We start from the raw sequence: 21,275 nt of genomic DNA, 5'->3' as shown, positions 1-21,275 counted from the left end.
GAATAAAACTATCCATTAACTTCAAAGGAGTAATAAGTCTCACATAATTTCTAAGAGTTAGGAATTCCTTTTGTGTTTCTAATTTATCTCCTACCTTCTCTGTGAACAGGGGGACTGTAAATTTCATGGAATTTCCTGTTAACTTCCCAAATGTATACATTTTCTCCTGAAAAGAATATAGGTAGCTAGTAGGCTTTTAGCTGACCTCTGTTTCTAATTCTTACAAAAAAAAGCTTCTTTTGATTAGTGTCATAAAGAGAGGCTTCAACTTTCTTTGCTCAGTTTAGATTCCCACTCTCTGGGAATACAAATAACTTCCTCCAATAAAATGTTCAAACCTAATGAAGTTTATTACTTCTTAAAGTATACAATATCTGCTAGGAAGAGATCAGCAAAAATGGTCTGGCTGGACCATAGTAACACATAGCAAATGTAACCTTTAATTGTTTCCTAGCAATGCATCTTTTATTTATTTATTTATTTGTTTGTTTGGTTGGGTTTTTGTTTGTTTATTTATTTATTTGTTTGTTTGTTTATTTACATTTATATGGCCACCCAACTCACTCTCAGTGACTCCTGGAAGCTTACAATATGGGTCCCATTCATAGAAAATTATATTTGCATGAAAAGGTAAACTAACAGTCATTTTAATTCATAAGTCTTATCTATCAAAAAAATAGCACTTTGTAATTACTGCTTGGGAAATTATAGACACCAAAATCCAAAACCTAATTCAGAGCATGCAAAATCTATTTGGGCAGTTCATAGAATGCTGTTTCTCTAAATATCTACACTGAAATACATTTATCAGATTGTCGAAGTTTTCATAAGTAATGAAATTAAATATATCAATATAAATGGTTTACAGATGTGTGGACAATGAATCTCCAATTTTAATGTAAAGTTCACACTCAACAGAGTGCAAGGTAAATAATGACACCACATTGCTGGCCTTGCTTCAAAAGAACAAGACACAAATAAGAATTTAAGATGAAAAAAGTGAACTGATTTTTGTTAATTAATGTATAGAATAAAACAGCACACAAAATCCATCTTTTAACACACACACAGACATGGGTAAAAATACCTTGTAAATGGTTAAACTCAATTTTTAAAAATGTGGTTTATTAGAATTCATGAAAGTAATGAGGACAGGCATTATATCACTTCAATAATGGTTCGGAAATGTTATGGAAAAATTGCCTATATAAATAATTTGGGTGGTGACTGTTGGATATCTTGCATTCTTAATTATGTTTTTTCCCCAGAAGCTGAAATATTTTATCAGCTGAATGATACTTCCTTTATTGTACATCCAAGATCGAAGAGGTGTCCTCTCTATGTTACACACATAAATCTAAATAATAATGCCAATGATAAGCCTTAAAACTAACTCAGAGACTTCCATACTAATTATGGGATTTAAAAATTGCATAGGGGCCAATGAACAATACAACTCGGGAATTCAGAAAATAAACATACAAATGGTTATTGTAAAAACTCTATTGCTTGTCATAGTTCCATATGTAGTATCTTTGTAGAAGAAACCTCCATATCCTCAGAAATATCCCAAGCTATTATTAGTAATAGACAATACTTAAATGACTTTATTTAAACAATATAGCAATTCTGTGACACAAAGACATCTTATGTTATGACATTCCCTTTCCTACATGTAGCTAACCAGATAAGTATCCTTCTAAAGTTCTTTGTGATCTTTAATGGTTGTCTATATGTTTTGCTATGGGTGATCTGTCTTCTTTTCAACTAGTCAGATAATTCATGAGTCGTTTAGCTGCTGATTAAGTAATGCACTGCTACTTAAGAGTGGTTTTCCTTCTTGGACCAGCTGGAGCATCCGGAGGCTCCAGCTGGTCCAGAATGCGGCCGCGCGGGCGGTGCTGGGGGCGACACGTCGCTCCCATGTAACACCGCTGCTGCGCGAGCTGCACTGGCTGCCAGTGGCCTTCCGGGTACGCTTTAAGGTGCTAGTCACCACCTTTAAAGCGCTCCATGGCATCGGTCCTGGCTATCTCCGAGACCGCCTTCNCGAACTACCCCCCGAGATCCGGACGATTCCGGATCTCTTAACCTTCCGCCGCGCCCTCAAGACATGGCTTTTTCAACAAGCGGGCCTGACCTAGGGTGAGTTTTAAATAGGGATAATTTTTAATGATTTTAAAGTTTCAGGGGATTTTTAAGGATAATTTTAATTGATCGGCCTGTTTAAATATTTCTTTTTAATTCGGTTTTTAATTATTGTATTTGTATTGTAGTTTTATGAGGCTGTTAGCCGCCCTGAGTCCCATGAGGAGAAGGGCGGGGTATAAATTAAATTAATAAATAAATAAATAAATAAATAAATGCCCTTCTATATGATGAGATACATTGTTTGGAAATATTCTTGAACTTTGCATTGTCACTAAGATGACACAGAGGACTCCATCAACCCTATCTAGCATGCCAAATACTACTTCAGTTGATTGTAAAAACCTTGTAATAGTGATTTTTAAGGAACTTGTGTTTGTAGCATTACAATAGTTACCCAAACTAACATAAGCACAGTATTCAACCAGCAATGTTCATATTGTACACATATATAATTATTATATTCTTATGATGAATTGTACAGAATGTCCTTGTCATGGTTCCAATAGATGAAACCCATCAAAAGAACTTCAAGGCAAAAAATCTTCCTTAAAGAACATTTTATTCAGGAAACAAAGTACTGGCACTACATAGTTGAACCCAAAAACTAAATTCCCTTCCCCCGGATACAAAGTAACAAACTGCAATTCCCACCCACTATAAACTGTCATAAATCACATTCTCCAATTAGCCTAAAACGTGGGCTTTCTCCCCAGCTCCTCAGCCCGCCAAAACGTTATCAGCTCGTCCTTGGGTTCCCACAAAGCAGCGTTATTATTATGGCTAGCTGAGCTCGAGCTTTCATCCCAACCCCTCCCTTCTGCACCTGGTTTCTAAATACCAGAAAAAGTATGTTAAAAGAAAAGAGAAAATGGCTGCAATTTTCATCAGTTGTCAGAGCAGGAACATCCAATGTTTACAGCGTTGACAGTTCTTTTCATAAAAAAATATGCAGTTTTTAAAAACCATTAAAAATTAAAACCATTCCATATTTATTTTGTCCTTAATTTATAGGACTTCCCAACTTCCCATGTTACATATATGATATACATCATGCCCTATATTTTCTCCTTACATGAAGAATATAAGTGCAATTATACAGTTTTTTCTGCTGTTCTGTCTTTTTTAAATTCCTGCCATGAAGACGTTATCTACCAACATCTATCAATAATTTCTACTTCAGCATCTTTGAACCAAAGCAGGATGTACAAATATTACATATATTATATCACATACAAAAAAACTTAAAATTTAATAATGACAAACCCTCACATGGATGAATGACCTTGGGCACTTATTTAATTTTACTGAAATAGTGTTGAATTTATCAGACATTGCCATGAGCCCATCCCAACAAAATGAACAGAAATTGAGATGTTCTTAATGAATATTATACTTGATTTGGTGACACAACTGCTGATCTTATGCCTTGGAAATTGGAAAGTGGTGATTCATAGTATACTGAAGTGGAGAAATACACACCAGTGATTCCAGCAATTGGCATAAAATGAAACTCTGATAAATCCTACAAATTCCTTAGGTTTTCTGGTTTCCATTATGGATAATAAACCTTAAAACCTATTTCACTTCATGCAGTAGAATGGAAATGCAAAAAGTGATGCAAGAAAAAGAAGCCTGACCCAAAAGTGATTTATTTTTCATGCTACCAGTGGCGCTGGAAGTTGTCTTGTGTGTGTCTTACTAAGGACTTTCAGAAAAAGGAAAAGCTTTGCAAACCTGGGCAACATTTGAAAAGCACTAAAAGTAGCTCTTCAGTGGAATGACATTCTCTAGGGAATATAAGTAAAAATATACTCACTTGCTTTTTTGGTTAACTGTGTGAGCCACTGAATATGGCATTTTATTCATACCAGTTTCCCAGAGATAGAGCAACATAATGAAAAATGTTCAATTTAACTTTCTGCTTAGATTAATCCCTTCTTGCTCGTTTAAACATTTCTCTGTGGGCTGGTACATCAATTTAGTTGCCTTCACTTTCCTGAACAGCTTGACTGGGATCTAAATGGACTCTCCTAGGGGGATGGGAACCCTTGTCAGCTGAACGTAAAGGAGACTTAGGAGATTTAATTCTGAACGTGAAAATGGAAAGTGAAAAATCTGGGTTAATACTAAATATGAAGAAGACAACAGTAAATTTAATCTTAAAGAAACATAATAGATAGTTTTTATTGGGGGGGGGCCTCAAGAATAAAGACAGAAAACATGCTAAAAGTGTAGAGATTAATTTTCTGGAATAATGCAATAAGGAACTTAGACAAGGTCATGAAAGAGGAATACAGTTAAATTGCAATAAAAAATTAGTTACAGCAATGGTCTTTCCAGTTGAAAGATATGAAATCTGGACACTTAAGAAAGATGGGTGAAAGAAAATGGAAACCAATGAATTATGACTCTGAAGTAAGTTGCTAAGAGCAGCATGATCCTCAGGAAGACTAAGTCAACCAGCCTTGAACCAATAAAAACTGACTGCTCACTTGATATGATAATTAGAAAGCAGAAACTTCAAAAATATTATGACTGGAAGACTGAGAGAAGAATAACAGAAGTCAACAAAAGATAACATAAATTAACAGGATCAAAATGATTAGCAGAATGGTCTTGGAACAGCTATGAGTTAATTTGAAAGAAGGTCAATATGGTAAGCATTTGTCCATGCAGTCACCAGGCACTGAATCTGACTTAATGGCATATAACTAATTAACTGTTAATCTTAAACTCCTTCATTCATCAAAATGCTTTATGTATTATTTCCATCTTGCCATGAATTATTCTTCTGAGAAATACTAAATCTCAGAGTCAGACATGATTAAGTACACTTTAAACATAAAGTGTTAAAACAATTTTAAAATAAGAAGGGTGCCAACTATTGGACCTATAAAAGGATCCTGTTTTTAGTCAGTTATACTGTATTGGTTAGTCTGGTATTTCCTCTTGATGCATAAATAGGAACTATTTAAAACTTGTGCTTCTCTGCCAAAGACCTAACTACTGCAGCAGCCTTAAGTGAAATATGCCCACATCCACTTGTGTGCTATTAACAGTTAATTCCTATTCATTCAAAATAAATGCATAAAATACTATTCAGTTTGCAACCTTCCCCGGAGAATTGAGAGCTTTATGGAGAAATGTCAAAAATGTATGTGTACCTGCCCTTTCTCTCTTTTATCACTTCAGTGCAACAAAAGGGGAAATATGAAAGTGTCCCTTTTAATAGTACAGAACACAGGACATAGACAGGACAAGTGCTGTTCAAAATACTCCTATACCAAATATTTCTGTAAAATTTCATTGATTGTCTAGTTCAGCACAAAATCCTTCTTCTTAATGAAATGCCATATTGGTGTGTCTCCCAACTTTTAAATGCAAATAACTGTGTGGGAAAGGGATAGGTGAACTTTCCATGTAGCTTTAGGATACCAGAGATGTCTCTTTTGATTCTGTGCACTGCCTTTAAACATGGGCATTGCTGTTAATTAGTGATAATCAGAAAGTTTATGATGTGTTTTTTCGATGGAGCCTCTTTTCTATTGATCACAACTTTGCCCTATTTAGAACGCAGGAAAATGTTTTCTTTCTATGACTGAAACATTTTATGTTCTTTGTCTCTCTTCTTTCCTTGGACTAAGATGGGCTGGAAATGTATTTGGAAATAATAATAATAATAATAATAATAATAATAATAATAATAATAATAATAATAATAATAATAATAATAATAATAATAATAATAATAATAATACAGATCTTTCATTATTGTGACAGGTAGTTTTACCCAGGATTTGTGGTCATTGTGAGAATCACGTGAGTACGCTAAAGAGAAAAGAGTTAGGTGATACAAGAAAGAGCTAAAATTAAAAAGAGAGAGAAAGAGATAAAGATAATATACCACATGGCATTGCGCAGCCGGAGCATCAGACATTTGTTGCATATTTTCTGCTGGCATCTTTGAAGGGTCTGGAGAAAATCTAGATGGATGATGTTGGCATTCAGGGATGGGAGCTATCTGAATGGAGAGAGATGCTTTGTGTATCTCAGGCACGGGGTTACAGACAGGTGAGGCAGACCTCCATGGAGCTGCTGAGGCACCACCAGACTCAGGCATTTGCTGTGTATGAGAAGGAACACTACTAGATGCATTTTGTGCCTGAGTTAATTTCAGGGTAGAAACTCTACGTTTCTGAGGCTGTTTGTGGCCTTGATGAACAATAGTTCTAATGCCAGCTATTGTTTTTGTGCTAGAAACTGAGGCCAGTGGTTTCATGCTTTTTTGTGTGCAAGACATTTTTGTGTTAGACTTTTTAGAATAAATTGTCCTCTGAAGAAACTCCTTGTTAGTAGAGTAGTTCCCATCAGGATATGGCTTAGTTTGTTTGGTTGTTACAGAACAGGAGTTACTTCCACTCTTCTTTAGATTAGATATTCCAGATCTACCAAAACTTTTTTTCCTAGGGAGTAGGGAGGGTGCCTTATTTGCCAAAAGCATCCACACAACAAAAGAATATTACAGGAAAAAGAGACAAAGCAAAACATTAGCAGGAAAGTAAACAGAGTCGTCTTTTAAAATCTAGGCACTAATATAAACTCTGGCATAGTAATCAGTGCTCTTGAATCAAGCTGCAAACTACAACTTTCCAGAAAATATTTTATTTTGCTAGATGGAAAATTAGCACATATTTATTGACATTTTACATCTCTACCTTTAAAAATGTAACATTGAATTGAATGTAGCTTTTACTTAATTTACTGCAAATACACACTCTTTCTGTGTAACAACATGAGTATAAAATATTTTACTTTTAGAGCAAATCTACTGGTTATCAGAACTGTTAAGGCAGAGAGGAAAAAATGCACGTGCATGGGACAGATCATGCAAATAAACTATTCTGGTGCAAATCCATATGTGTGTGCATGCACATAACCCCACAAATTATTAATTTATTTACTTAACAATTCTTGTATGCTGCCCATCCTGCACACTCTAGGCAGCTAACAATGCAAATAGATAAACTACCTCCCAAACCTCAAGTACATACAAATACAGATAAAAAATAACTTCCAACAAATACAAATACCATAAGCCTGCAAGCCTCCTTCCTGTCAAAGACCACCCATCTCCTGTACATGATGAAAGAGGTAAGTATGCCATTTTTTTCCTGAAACTTTGGAAAAATAAAGTAGGTAGAATTTCTACTAAGCAAAGTTTGATAGAGTTGAAAGAATTGAGCCAGTGAGAATGCCCACCTTCGAGGCCTCTCAGGTGACAATTCTGCAAACCCGGGACCTGCCATGAATTGTCCCTATTTGATCTGACTGGTTTAGCAGAGAATATGGTCCCTTAGATATCAGATCTGAAGATTATGTAGGATCTTACGAATAATGACTACACCTTGAATTATAGGTGAAAGCCAGCTGGTAATCAGTGTAGCTTGTAAAGCACCTGGGTAACTTGAATGTATTGAGATACATTCATTTCTACTCAGGCCGCTGCATTCTGCAGCAGCTAAAGTTTTTAGTTGTTTTTCAAGGGCAGCCCAATGTATAGTGTGTTAGAATGGTGTCATGGCTATGCAGGATCCCGGTTTGGAGGAGGAGTTGGAACTGGTACCATCTGTCGGGGATGGCATCATCCCTTCTGAACAAGTGGAGAGTCCAGGGGCAATCCCAGGGCTGTGTGTCAATGGGGGGGGGGGTGCAGCCGATTGGATGGAGAGCCGCCTTGAGCAGTGGATTAGCTGCAGAGGGCAAGCAGAGATGACAGACTCCAGACCAAATCTGACAAGGAACAGCTGTCTCCCCTGCCTGATCTGCAGGTGAGGAGAGCAGGTGGAGGGAGGCAGAGGAGGCCAACAAGGCTGCTTATGAAGAAGCAGCCCATTCTTCCTCACCCGGAACACCTGACAAAGGCCAATTTAACCAGACGCTGGAGTAAGATGTGTTTGTCAGGAACCCCTGTTTGCTTTGAATGTGCGCCTTCCCAGCTTTTGTGAATACTGTTTTATGAATCTTAGATTGTGTTTCTTAGCCAAACTTGTGAACTTTGGACTTGGCTCTCTGACTTCGAACTCTTGGATGGTGCTTTGGTTTCTGGAACTCTGGACTTGTGTTGCAGACTTGGTACTTGTGGATATTATTACTTCTCTCTTTGCCTCGTGGGTCGGCTAGGACTTAGTTCCTGGAACCGGGGAATTTAGACTGAGTCAAAATTGAGGGCTGGGGCTGAGCTTCACTGACACCATTGGTGAGTCATTTGGCGCCATGTTAAGTGTGCAATAAATGGACTCTACTTAACCTCTGTCTTGCCAGCGTGATTTGGGTCAGAACAAATATCTAAATGGGATATGACTAGGACATGACTAACTGTAAGTAGGGTCTTACAGGAAAGACCACAATTGGCAAACAAGTTGTACTTGTGTAAAAGTCTTCTTAGCTATAATTGCCACTTCCTCCTTAAACAGTTATGCCTCTAATATCTAGGAGAACTTCCAAACTGTGGCCCACTTCTGAGCAGGAGAGTACAGAGACAGAATTTCCCTGGAATTGTTGAGTCCAGAAACTCCAAACTGCTTCTTTTTTGGAAGCATACATTATTTCAGTAAAACAACTGCTCCTAACCTGGTGCTGAACAAGTGTCACATTTTCAAGACTAAGAACGGTGGGCTTGCAGTTTAATGCATATTGAAAACATCAGATCAGATAAGATAGAGCAGGATTTTATTTTATTTTTTTTTAGAAAAAGAGGTCTATGCCAGTATTTTTAAGTCAAAGGACATTTCATAGCTGGATGCTTTACTCCAGGAAACAAATTTAGAGTAGGAGATAATAACAAACGGTGTATAAGTAGTATAATTTTTGTCCATATAGCCAAGATGTAGATGTATGTCAGATGTATGTGTGCCTGACTAATATAAGTAAGGTTAGGATAGCATCCAGGAAACATTCATCCAAAGGAAATAACCCCTTATGTTTTTGAAAACACAGCATTGAAAGTGGAAGTGTGACTGTATACAGCTCCCTGTTTACCTGAGTTGGTGATTTCTTTTCTTGTAGGTTTGGCCGGACACTTCGAAAGCCCTTTGCTGCAAGAGAGGAGCTGCTAGTGTCTCCATTCAGTGTCTCTCTACTTCCAATGTTAAATGATCTCCAAGCTTTTATGTGGAAAGAAATCCAAGTAAATTTATTTCTGATACAGAAATCCTTTGATAATGTAACAAGTGAAATCAGTTCTATTTTTTTAAAGAAAAAAAAATCTCTTTGGGTAGAAGCAGTGGCACCAATGTGAAAAATGAAAGGATATAAATACATATGAATCAGCATCGTAGGACAGAGTTTTATTATAAAGAACAATGAGGAGGCGATGTTGGGCACCACAGTTCAGCTGAGACAAATGACTGTTTTGTCAAGCAGCATTCATAAAACAAAATGGCATAGATGACAGTATGAATATAAAGTCATCATACAGGTATCATTATTTGCTCTTCCTTAACCCCCTCTTCCTTATGAATGGCCCAACTCTGATTTTTCATAATAGTCCTTCTCAGTGGCATCTCCACCAGTTCATTTTATAATTTGACAAAGAACTAAGCCTTTATTTAGAAGTGGGAAATCCATGTTCCATTTATAATCCTGAAGTTCCATCACCTGGTATTGAGGAAATCATTAGGACTCAGTTAAAGACCTGTCAAGAGACCTATCATATGCACTAAAATAAAGAAATTATAGGTGTTCAGGAAAAATGACAACCTTTTGATTTTTTTCTCTTATGGAGAAATTTCTAAAGTCTTTTTGTGCTTAAATATAACTGCTAATCAAATGCTAGCAGCTGGGAAATGGAATGTTCCTACACTTTGGGCACATTCAGACAGCTGGCTTAATGGGTTGTTCTCCAGGCTATGAGTCATTTCAAAGTATGCCAGCCTAAATTCATAGCTCATCTCTGTTCAACCTCATTAACAATGCCAGTGAATGGACTTTCTCTTAAGAGTGTACTATGGAAAAAAGATAAGGTGCTGAATATCCTTGCCAACAGAAAAATTAATCACTTTTTCTAATGGAGAATGGGAATAAGACAGATGGTTAGATCAGTGGATTTAATCATCTAGGACAGGGGTCTTCAAACTTGGCCCTTTTATGACTTGTGGACTTCAACTCCCAGAATTCCTCAGCCAGCGTGCCAGGTTTGAAGATCCCTGAGCTAGGAGAACCTGATCTAAGGTAGGTTGGAGCTTTCCATTTCAACTAATGTACCCTTCCTGTGAATCACCTGCAATGGCTGATCTACAATGGTGATACAATGAAAGCCTCTAATGGGCTAAGGGGGGAGCAGTCCAGTAAAACAGGAGAGGTTATATTTTCTTGTTTTACTGGAAATTACCAGCCTCCCTCCTGACATGGAGTACCTGTAGTACCTGATTCAGAGAGATGGTTGATAGAAACTTGGAGACTCTATCACTCTGCTTCAGTATTTCTTGGCAACTTTCAGGCAGGTGGCTTGGAGTCTGGCTGGGAAATTCTGGGAGTAGAAATCCACCCTTCTTAAAGTTGCCAAGGTTGAGAAACATTGCTCTACATTGCCATAAATCAGATGGTTCAAATCATCCACAGGGTGGGGTGAAGTTGATGAGCAAGATGCTTGGAAGACTGGTTCTAGAGATGGTAACTCAATGTTAACTCACTGACCTTGCCCTGTTGAAAAAAATGCCCTGCCAAAAAAGCAAGGGGGTTGGGGTAATGCAGATATACCTTCCCCATCAGAAAAAAAAATCATGGCTTGTAAAAACAAGTTCCCCAGCCCTTCTTGTCATCATAGTTGCCATCAAACTGCCACATACTGTTTGTATGTATCTCAGGCTTGGGTCAGAAGATGGAAAACACCAATTTCACACTGGATTAGAAATCTCTGAAGTCTGATGGTGTCTACTATGGACTAGGGATCAGAGGAAGACTTCATCAGCAGGGGATAGCCTTAAACATTACCTAGTTATAGCAGCACCCCTAAGAAGAAGATAGGAGAATGTGTGCACTAGTTAGTCTGGTATCATGGGAGTCCCAAAGACTAAAGGGTCTAGTTTTCAATTGGTAACTGTCTGAAGCAGGAACAAGATAAATGGATCTTTTGCAATAGTTGTTTGATAGCTTTCATTACTACATTTAAGAGCAGTGATGGCACAGTGGTTAGAATGCAGTAACTGCATGCTAATTCACTGCTCACTCCAGGATTTGACTCTGAACAACTCAAGGTTGACTCAGCCTTCCATCCTCCCGAGGTTGGTAAAACAAGAACCCAAATTCTTGGGGGCAATATGCTGACTTTGTAAACTGCTTAGAGAGGACTGTAAAGCACTATGAAGTCATATATAAGTCTAAGTGCTATTGCCATTGCTACATTTAAATCTATCTTTGGGGGTATAAGAATAAAGTATGCCTCTAAAAATGCCACAATCCTGACTTGGAGAAGATAATAGCAGAGAAGACCCAAATGTAAATGCACAACTTCCTCTAGAGGACAAGAACAGTAATACATTAAAAAAACTCACTAACCATATATATATATCTATATATCTATTTTATATCTAAATAAGTCTATGACAATGGCATTTTTAAAAAAAAAATCCTGCAGTTGCTTATTTAAAAGTCTGTATCTTCAATTATAAGGATTTTTTCAAAAGTTTTTGCTAAAAATAAAACAGTTACGTTCTAAACCAATGCAATTCTTTTTTGCTTTATACTATTTTCTAATAACAAAATGGTGTCAGAATGGTGTAGGGATTCCTGCTTGGGCAGGGGGTTGGACTAGATCAGGGGTAGGCAACCTTGGCTCTTTTATGACTTGTGGACTTCAACTCCCAGAATTCCTCAGCCAGTCAAGGTTGCCTACCCCTGGACTAGATGATCTACAAGGTCCCTTCCAACTCTGTTACTCTGTACTATTCTATACTTCATGTTGAAATTACTGGCTGCATTCACATGACATTTTGATCCAGGATTAATTTACCTAATCATTTACTCAATGAACCCAATTTTATGGTCTGATTCATTAGCTAAAATGTGGTCACAAATGTTGTGGATCAATGTGTTGTGTAAATATGGAGTCTTCCTTGATGAGTCGACTAGATCTAAGCAAGCCACTCAGAAGAAAAAGTTTCAGTAATATAAAATGGAGTGCTTTTAGGTCACACATTCAAAGGTTTCTTGTCCATAGTAAGATCATTCCCAACTTTAGTAAGATTTATAGGAAAACAACATTAGATGAAAAGTATGTCTTGCTTATTCCATATATATACAGCAAACAGTACAAATTCTGTAATGAGACAAAAATGAAACTTGTGCATTGTGACAACACAAATCCTGGCCTTCTGTACTTATATCCTGGCAGAAGTATGTTAGTCATGGCATGTCAATGAAATACCATGACAGACATTTTGTTATGGATTCCTATACAAACACATGCAATATTGTAGTTAATTTATTTTTAAAAAATTACCTGAGTCTGGTGAATGGGAATCAAGTCCTAGAAAGAGTAAATACTGAAGTTAATATATGGGGAGTTAGATTAGGATTCTTACAACTTGTTTTAGTCTCTGAAATTCAGGGAAATTTACTTACCAAACATACACTTTTTAAAATATTATAATTTTAAATGCCTATTTTGGGAACAATCTTCACTGAACTCAGTGAGTTGTACATGAAAATAACCAGCACAGAATAACTTCGTTTGATGATTTTGATTTTTGCTTGGCCCAAACTTCCTTTTATTTATGAGTTCAACAACTTGGTTCATATATATCCTAATCCACTTGTCAGTTCATATACAAAACTAGGTCATCAACTGAGGTTTAACTACCTCCATGGTGGCAGAGTAGTAATATTAATGTACATCTGAAAAATTACCACTAATTACACTAATATTTATTATACTTCTATTTCAAGATCCAAACTCTCTGGGTAGATTACAAATTGCTAAAAAAATTAAATACATGCGACTCAGCAATGTTTTGGGGGACACTCACGAAAAACAAAGAATAAATGATCCAGAACAATGTTTATCAAACCTCAGCAACTTATCAGTCAGAGAATTCTGGGAGTTGAAGTCCATACATCTTAAAGTTGCTGAGATTGAGAAACACCGAAAAAGTTGCTGAAGTTGATAAATGCTGATCTAGAAGCTCTTTCCATTTTCATTGACAATATTTTGGCAAGAACACATTAATCTGTAATATCTTTCTCTGTATAAACTGTATGTTTCATTTAAAACTGTATGTTTAATCAATTTTAAAATTAACACCATACTTATGTAAAAGACATATTAAAACATTTTACAGATTATTTAGTAATCAATTTAAAAGAAGCCAAAATAGCTGTGGAAATTAACTCCTCTAAAGTAGCTGAACAATAATGTTTATGTACTAAAAACACTGTGTTTTCTCAATGCTATAATGTCTTTGCAAATGTCCTGTTAAAAAATAACCACAAAACACTCACTGATTTATTGGAATTACTCTTCCCTTCTGGTGCCTATGCAAAGTTTAAGACACTACAACAGAGGTCCCCAACCTTTTGGGCACCAGGGACCGGTTCCATGGAGAGAGGTTTTTCCATAGACCGGAGGGGACGTGGTTTTGTGTGCTGCCTGCATCCTGCAGATGGGGCTTTGCTTGTTTGTGCGGCCCGGCTACTGGCATGCCAGGGCCCGGTACCGTTCCATGGACCAGGGGTTGGGGACCCCTGCACTACAAGAATAGTAACTCAATAACTATAGCTCTATTCAATTATACTCGGAATTATAATTAATCTTCTAATATGATTTATCTGATATAATTTATCTGATTAAATTCTCTGGGCTACTATCAAATGTATTTGTTTTTAAAAAAGCATTTAACTCAGGATTGTTTTTGAATGTTTGTAACAAAATGATTTCACATATGGCTTTTGCCATTTTGTTATCACATTTGTTTTCCATTTTTCACATTTCATTTTTCTATGTTGACAGTTTTGTGACAAACATTTAGCTAAGGGTTGAATTTAATTGCTAAAAGCTGTTAATATCTGAAATCGAGTTTATGATTTCTATCAGCCAGAGGGAAAACTTTTCAATCTAATGTTCTAAAGGGCACTAAGAAAATGACAAATGTTACATTGTTTTCAGCTAGGTGAAATTGTTGAAGCCTGAAAGCTACTTCCTAGTTTTGCCCTATTGTCTTCTACTCTTTTTCAATAAGGAATCGAAAACAGTGTGCATTTTGCCTGAACAAAATAGAAAAAAATAAAGACAGAATTTTACTTCAGCACACAAATTTGGGGAGAGGGGCATGTTACTAATTTGGTACAGTTGTCCTTAAACCAATTTATTTATTAAAAATTACAATGCCCTTGTCATGGGCAATATTGTATCCTGGCATGGGTAAGTATTTCTCTTTTTTCCTGAATGGAAGAATCTCACTGAGGTTATAGGCTCTGCTCACATAATTCCTTAAAGTGCGTGGGGCTAAGCAGAATTACAGTTCAATCAATGGTTCAGCATGATTAGTAAGTGTCATTGCCGGAATGGCTTCTGTTGAATATTCAAGGAAGCCTCTACATTAGAGATGTGCAACCTGTGGCCTTAGCATCTCAGGTGATCCCTAAAAATAGCCTGCGTGCAGCTTACAGCCCTTCCCAAAGTTGTAGTAGAATTGAATGTTTAATAATATAAAGAAACATTTTCTACAATGGAATAATTGATATTAACTGAATTAAGTTCATTTTGTTTAATACAGGTAGTCCTTATTTAATGACTGCCTTGATTAGTGACCATTTGCAGCTATGACAGTGATAAAAGAAATTAATTTTGCAACCAATTCTTGCATTTACAATTTTCAAAAGTCTGTAAAGCAAAGGAAAGCTAAAGTAAAAGAGTAAGCACAGTAGCGGTTTCACTTAGTGACTGCTTTGCTTAACAACTGAGTTGCCAGTCTAATTGTGGTTGCTGAACAAGGATTACCTGTATTAATTACATGTAATTTTCATTTAAATATAATCAAATGTCACATTTATTCTGAACATTTGTGCTTTTATTTCTGGCTAGCATTTATTTTCTGAAATAACAGTCTACCTTTGAATAAAATAAGTTAACCCAGAATTTCTTTTCATTGTTTAGATGTGTGGACAGTGCGTGTTCTCATGTGCTCAAAGACTAATATTTCATATAAATGCTTGGAATGTATGCAAGCTCTAGTACTATGTTTAGGACTACATTAAAATGTCTATGCTTCTGGTTCATTTCTATTCTGCATTTTCTAGACCAGGGATAGTCTGATGTTCCATATATTTGCAATACAAGTGTCACAATTCTTTGTCATTGTATATGCTAGTAGGTGCTAAGTCTAAAATATCAGACTAATCTACCCCGATCTAAATAACTGGAATATCCATTATATATAGCAGACTGCTTGGTACTAATAATTAGAACAAAAACACTGAACAGTGATGAAATGACAGGCTCATCACAGTAACTATTATGAGGATCTGTGGTTACCATTTCTAATATTCAGTTCTAATGCACAACTGTATAAAGACAATGATACTGAAGTGTGGCATTCCATGGTTAACAGCTATACCTGCGGTCAAAAGGTTTGGAGAACTTTGAACTCTCTTCACCGCTGTTAATTTGACAGACATGGCAGCACGTTTGCGAGCACACCCACCACTATCTGAAAGCAGAAAAGGACACAGGCACAAGCCCACAACATAGAACGCAAGCACATGCAATGTACAAAGTGAGGATTATTGGGATATGTAAATGTGGACATAAATCCATGCAGTTAGAATTTGTGGTTGATCCCTAGATACTTGTACATACGTACCAAAAGGTTGAGGAAGCTGTTGTTAATTAATACTGCCATTCCAAAGAATACACCAGCCAAAGAGATTTAGCATGTGCTTTCCAGTATTTGAAAAATCACTTGGGTGTACCTAACTCACCACAAAAATAAAAAGACTAAAAGGCAGGATTAAAAATGACACATCAAAATAAGGAACTAATCATAATGCAGAACTAGAAAGTAGTATGTGGCCGTCACTGAATATCTTATTAGCTACCCAGAATTACTGTGTGACAAATGGGCATAAAAAATAAAAATTACAAATAAATATATAAAAAAACAAACAAATATAATATTGATTCAGATTATTAAAATGATAACCTGAACTATTTATTGAAGGCAGAAATGCATGGACAAGTAACATTTTGCCTTCATCTAACAATCTTTCTGCTCCACCCAAAAGATAAAAGAAACCATTTAACATTTATTTATCTCAAAGTGAGTAGCCTTTTGGTGGTTGGGGGCCAGCCTTGGTGTTTGTATATAGAAGAATTACAAGGGAAAAGATGAAAATGGGTACAGCAGCTTTTTTAGGTTTTTTTCCTGGATTTTTGGAAAGAAGTTTAGGTTTTCTTATTTTAACAAAAACACAGCTTATTTTAGAAACACTACAGCCTTTGCCTAAATGGAGAGAAATAGTCACAATTCTGAGCTGCTACAAGTTCTTCTGAAGTATCTAGGGTTGTAACTATTCCTGATTTACAGTACTTTGTGGGGTATGTGATAGTGCTAGAATCTGAATGTGAGCAAATGCCCCTTTAGTTCTTCTTCAGAAAGTGCAATGAAATTTCTCACCAGGGATTATGAACTACTTAACAGAAACAAATGTGGCAGAAAGTGCTGGCTGTAATTGGAGAAACTGTGGGAAAGAATTTTCCCAATCAAAATTTACTGGAGGATTTATGCATGGAAAGATTTTTGAATCTTGGAGATTTTGCATTTACAAACTTACTTTAAATCTTGAACTTAACTCCCCTCCCCTTCCTCCTTTTGGGAACTATTATTCCCAAAATAAAAGTAAAGAAGCAGTTGATCAGTTTTGATATTATGTTATGTTTAAACAGGCATACAAAGGCATAGTTGTCAATCTGCCTGCTGTTTATTCAGATGGTGGCGTAAGTTTTAAAAGACCTAAAGATAAGTTGCAAATAATAGAAACCTTCAAAATACGAATGATTAGTGAAGGATAACACAGCAAAGATCACTTCAACACATCTTGAATCAAATTGTATGACTTAATATAACAGAAAAGAGCCAAGGAAGAGTCCAGTGAGGAAAGTAAATCAAAGCAACAGACCAATCCTAGCAACATTATTATCCTCAGCCAACTTGGATCTTAGGGCATACTGCCCAATATGATATTGTATGATTTATTCTGGTGTCCTTCAGGATGTACCTGAAGACTGCAGTTGTACAAGAAAGCTGTAATTGTACAACTACAATTCAACTGCTAGAGTAGACCAACAAATCTAGATCACTGCTATAATATATTAAGATTCTTTTCTTTCCTTCCAAGTTAATTTCATTTTTTAAAAGCCTAACAATTCTTGTGTATATTTGCCCTGCTTTAGGTGAACCAAAATAAACAGGAAACTCATTCCATGTGCCTGAAATGCAATAATGTATCATTCATCACAAGGAACTTTGTGAGTTGTAAAATCAGGATTGGCAGTGTTCTCTTCATGTTGGCTTAGCCCACTAGGGAAGAATATAATTCTAGAAATGGTACAGTTAGAAAACTTTCATCATACCAGTATGCATTATAGGCATTCAAAAACCCATTTGACATTTTGATCTAGGGTCTTTTGCATGCATAGTCCATTTTTTTGTGTGGAAACATAATAAGTGAACCAAGACATCTAACCACAGGTGGATTGTATGTTTTGTATGCTTGGTGGTTTTATTGCGAGGACAAATTCTGAATTTAATTTGCAATGATTAAGAAATATATTACAAATACACGGAGATTTGGGCTTGTGCTTCAATGGCAAGACCAACTTCATGGCAAAACCAACAGCCATTAATAGTGAATAAGGAAAAGCCAACTGCAAGGGGAATGCCTACTGCATCTAAAGGAAATCCAGGCTTGGTTGATTACATGTTTATATGATGGCAGGCAAACATTCAAAATCAAAGAAAGCCTAGAAGATTTTGATTAACCAAGAAAGAATAAAGATCCTATCTAAAATAGCTGGTCTTTGGGATAATAATGCCGAGTGTCTAGGACATGCTACTCTAAGCTTAGGAACTGTTCTCAAAACAAACTGTTTATTCAGTGTTGCATATAACCTGCTAACTTATTTTGATGTGTTTTGAGAGCATAGAAGATGAATGGTAACAACTCTGCATGATGATTTAACATTAACAAAGTTAAACCTCATATATTTTTGCACTCTCCAAGGACTGTAGTTGTTTTTAACAGGGTTTGTATTTATGTATTTCATTTATTATAAAGCAGTTGGATTATTAAATCATTTTAAACCGAGATGCATTTATCACAATATTATCCTTGTACATTCATGCCTAAAAATTTATGGAGGGACACTAAAGATCCATTTAAGCAAATTAACTTTGGGCTATTCATTATCTATGTGAGAAAAAGGGTTGCATATAAACAGTCTGCCCACTTTATAAATTATTTGAAATGTTATGTTCTTAGAAGGAATCCAGATAAGTGGAAAGCTTGGTCTACCCAGCCACTTAAATCCATTTTAAATTAATGCACTTGGATTTAAAGTGTTTAATCTCATTAAAGTTAAAGACAAGAATTCTTTCTACTTCTGGTGAGAGAATGTTTATTTATAGATTGTGGATATGTGTTATCTCTGCTGAACATTGTGCAAGTAGCATTTTAGGGATTTTTGAAATCAGCTTTTAAAATCCCTACAAGTGGTTTGTTCTACTATGGAATGGAAGAAGCAATGCTGCGGCTACAGACAGTTCTTTATGAATAAAAATATTTTTGTTCTGGAATCCAGAAAAAGGAGGTTAAATTATCAAGTTTTTGCAAATTGGTTGAGGAGTTCAGATCTGCAATTGAATAATTTATATTAAGCCTTTTTGAATTATTTCTCAAGTATGCATTCATAGTTGATAATTATTTTTTATAAAAATAATTTTAGAATCAAATTATTGATGCCTATATTGTTCGTAAAATACAATGATTAAAAAATTCCATTTATGAAAAATGATTCACTTGCTTGAGAAATCTGGATATGAAAACAGTGCATGAATCTTGTATTTTACACACTATATATGTTTTGTCCTAGGCAATAGGAAAAGTGAGTGTTTCATTCTGCTTTAAATGAATAATAATAGGCTTGCTCAGGTGCCTCATAATCAGCAGTCCCCAGTCGGGAGTAATATCTCAAATAAAGGTTGGCATATATTGAAATCTAGATGCTTTAATTTCAATTTTCATCTGCTGGGTCAATGTTTAACAATAATGGCAGTGAAACCAAATCATCTGAATATTATTGGATTGCTTGTACGTCTATATAATGTGGAAATCTGAGAGAAATGGAACATTTATTTTGTTTAAAGACAGTTTAAGAGATGGACAGCACACAGCCAAACCTAAGTATTGGTGAATCCCTTTAATTTTGATAGGAGACTTTCGTGGATATACTTAATACCAGTCATAGAATTCAAAAGGATTTCCACTAATTTTTATTACAAACAGAATGGTTGTGTTCCTTCAATAATACAGATTAATCCTTAATTGGTTTTGGAGTAATGTGTGGATACAGGATTTTTAAATAGGTAATACTTGATCTCTGGTTTTTTAAGGTGACTGCTTAAAGGCCTGATAGTAAATTTCCTCTCAAATTCAGATTATATCTTATTTCAATGGAGCTGAACCTCTAATTAATGTTTTTAGAAAACTAAATGGTGTAGTTATGGTCTAAAGTAGAACTTTAGGGTAATCAGCTATCTCTGGGTTTCACCTTTATAGTACTCCAAACTCTTTCTACTCTTAATATAGAGAATGATGTGCCCATTTGGCTGCCTCAAAAACAGCAGAAAGAACATTAACTCTTAAGGACTTCTTCCTCCCATATGTTTCTTTTCATATACTTGGTTACATATTTATGATTTTCTTTCTACTTCTCCTTGCTGACTATGATACAGAGGAATGCAAAAGGGGCTATGTTTTGTGGGAGGGGGTTGTGGCCAAGATATTTATTCAGAGTCTGGGTGACTGAATGGAGCTGAACATTTATTGGCCAGATGCCCTTCCTGATGCCTACATGGAGATCACATTCTTTGTGCCCTGAGAGATAAATATCTGTTCCTGCCTAGGATTGAGCTCTCAACCTTCTGAATGGGAGGTGAATGTCTTCATCACTAGGCCATCATGCTGCTCAAGACGTTTTAAATATAATTTTCCAAAATGCCATAATGTAAGGCATATATAATTTATCTCACACACTATAAATGTAAAATACTCAAGTAGATGAATTTAAACAAAATAAGTAAGCAATAATTAAATTATTGTAAAAGTAAATGGTTCACCATTAAAAAAAACTATCTTGATTTATGCCACTGTTATGGATATGTTCTTTGCCCCAATATATTTTACTAAATATCTGAAAATATATTGAAATGAAATGCAGATGCTTATTTACTTATGCATGTATAAATGCATATATTTATACATAAGTGTATCTTGAGAAATATACATCAGAACTTCATATGCACAAATATAAGAAAGCAAAAACCATATGTAAAGTTCTTCAAAACAGCCGTAACTTATATTAAACAATATGCTTATTTTTTGCACCATGAAAATGCATACCTGTGTTCATTTTGATTCTGGAAGATTTGCTACCAAAGTCTTCAGTTTGCCTAGAGAAAATAAAGGCACTCTGTTCATTATCGCAATGCAATAGAATAGAACATGAGATACAGTAAAGTATTTTGAGTAGGCAGACAGGAAAAAATAATAAATAGTGACATCCAGATTATATATGCTTCAAAAATGATTTCCTTCACTTTTTAAGGAGGAAAAAAGAATTTATTTTAGATGCAGTGAGTGGCTGAGGACTGCTAGAAGGTGTCTGTTCTTTTCTTGTACAATCTCTTTGTGGTCTCCAGCCTTCCTAACTTCTCACACTTCAATTTAACATAAAGACAACTGCTCCCATTGGGCTTTTTCAAACAGAAGCATGAGCAGCAGGGAGGCTGCAGAGAGATGGAGTTGTTGGCTACATAAAAACCGCAACACCAATATTGCTCCCTATTTTCTAA

At 35.8% G+C, this 21,275-nt stretch overlaps 1 protein-coding gene across 1 annotated transcript in view; it reads right to left on the bottom strand.

Moving 5' to 3' along the window:
* SORBS2 (sorbin and SH3 domain containing 2) overlaps window positions 1-20,864 on the bottom strand; it is a 95,129-nt gene extending 74,265 nt beyond the window's left edge. The window contains exons 1-4 of the mRNA XM_015831783.1: window positions 20,824-20,864; window positions 15,762-15,854; window positions 12,650-12,676; window positions 9,190-9,314 (exon numbers count right to left, since the gene is read on the bottom strand). Coding sequence (XP_015687269.1) covers window positions 9,190-9,314; window positions 12,650-12,676; window positions 15,762-15,854; window positions 20,824-20,833 — 255 coding nt within the window. The 5' untranslated portion in view covers window positions 20,834-20,864. The remainder of the gene's footprint in view (window positions 1-9,189; window positions 9,315-12,649; window positions 12,677-15,761; window positions 15,855-20,823) is intronic.
* Window positions 20,865-21,275: the final 411 nt, after the last annotated feature.

The sequence above is a fragment of the Protobothrops mucrosquamatus genome, unplaced genomic scaffold, assembly GCF_001527695.2.
Source record: "Protobothrops mucrosquamatus isolate PMUCROS unplaced genomic scaffold, P.Mucros_1.0 scaffold_280, whole genome shotgun sequence".
NCBI lineage: Eukaryota > Metazoa > Chordata > Lepidosauria > Squamata > Viperidae > Protobothrops > Protobothrops mucrosquamatus.
The sequence above is the reverse complement of the archived record's forward strand: the minus strand, read 5'-3'. Positions and strand labels throughout refer to the sequence as shown.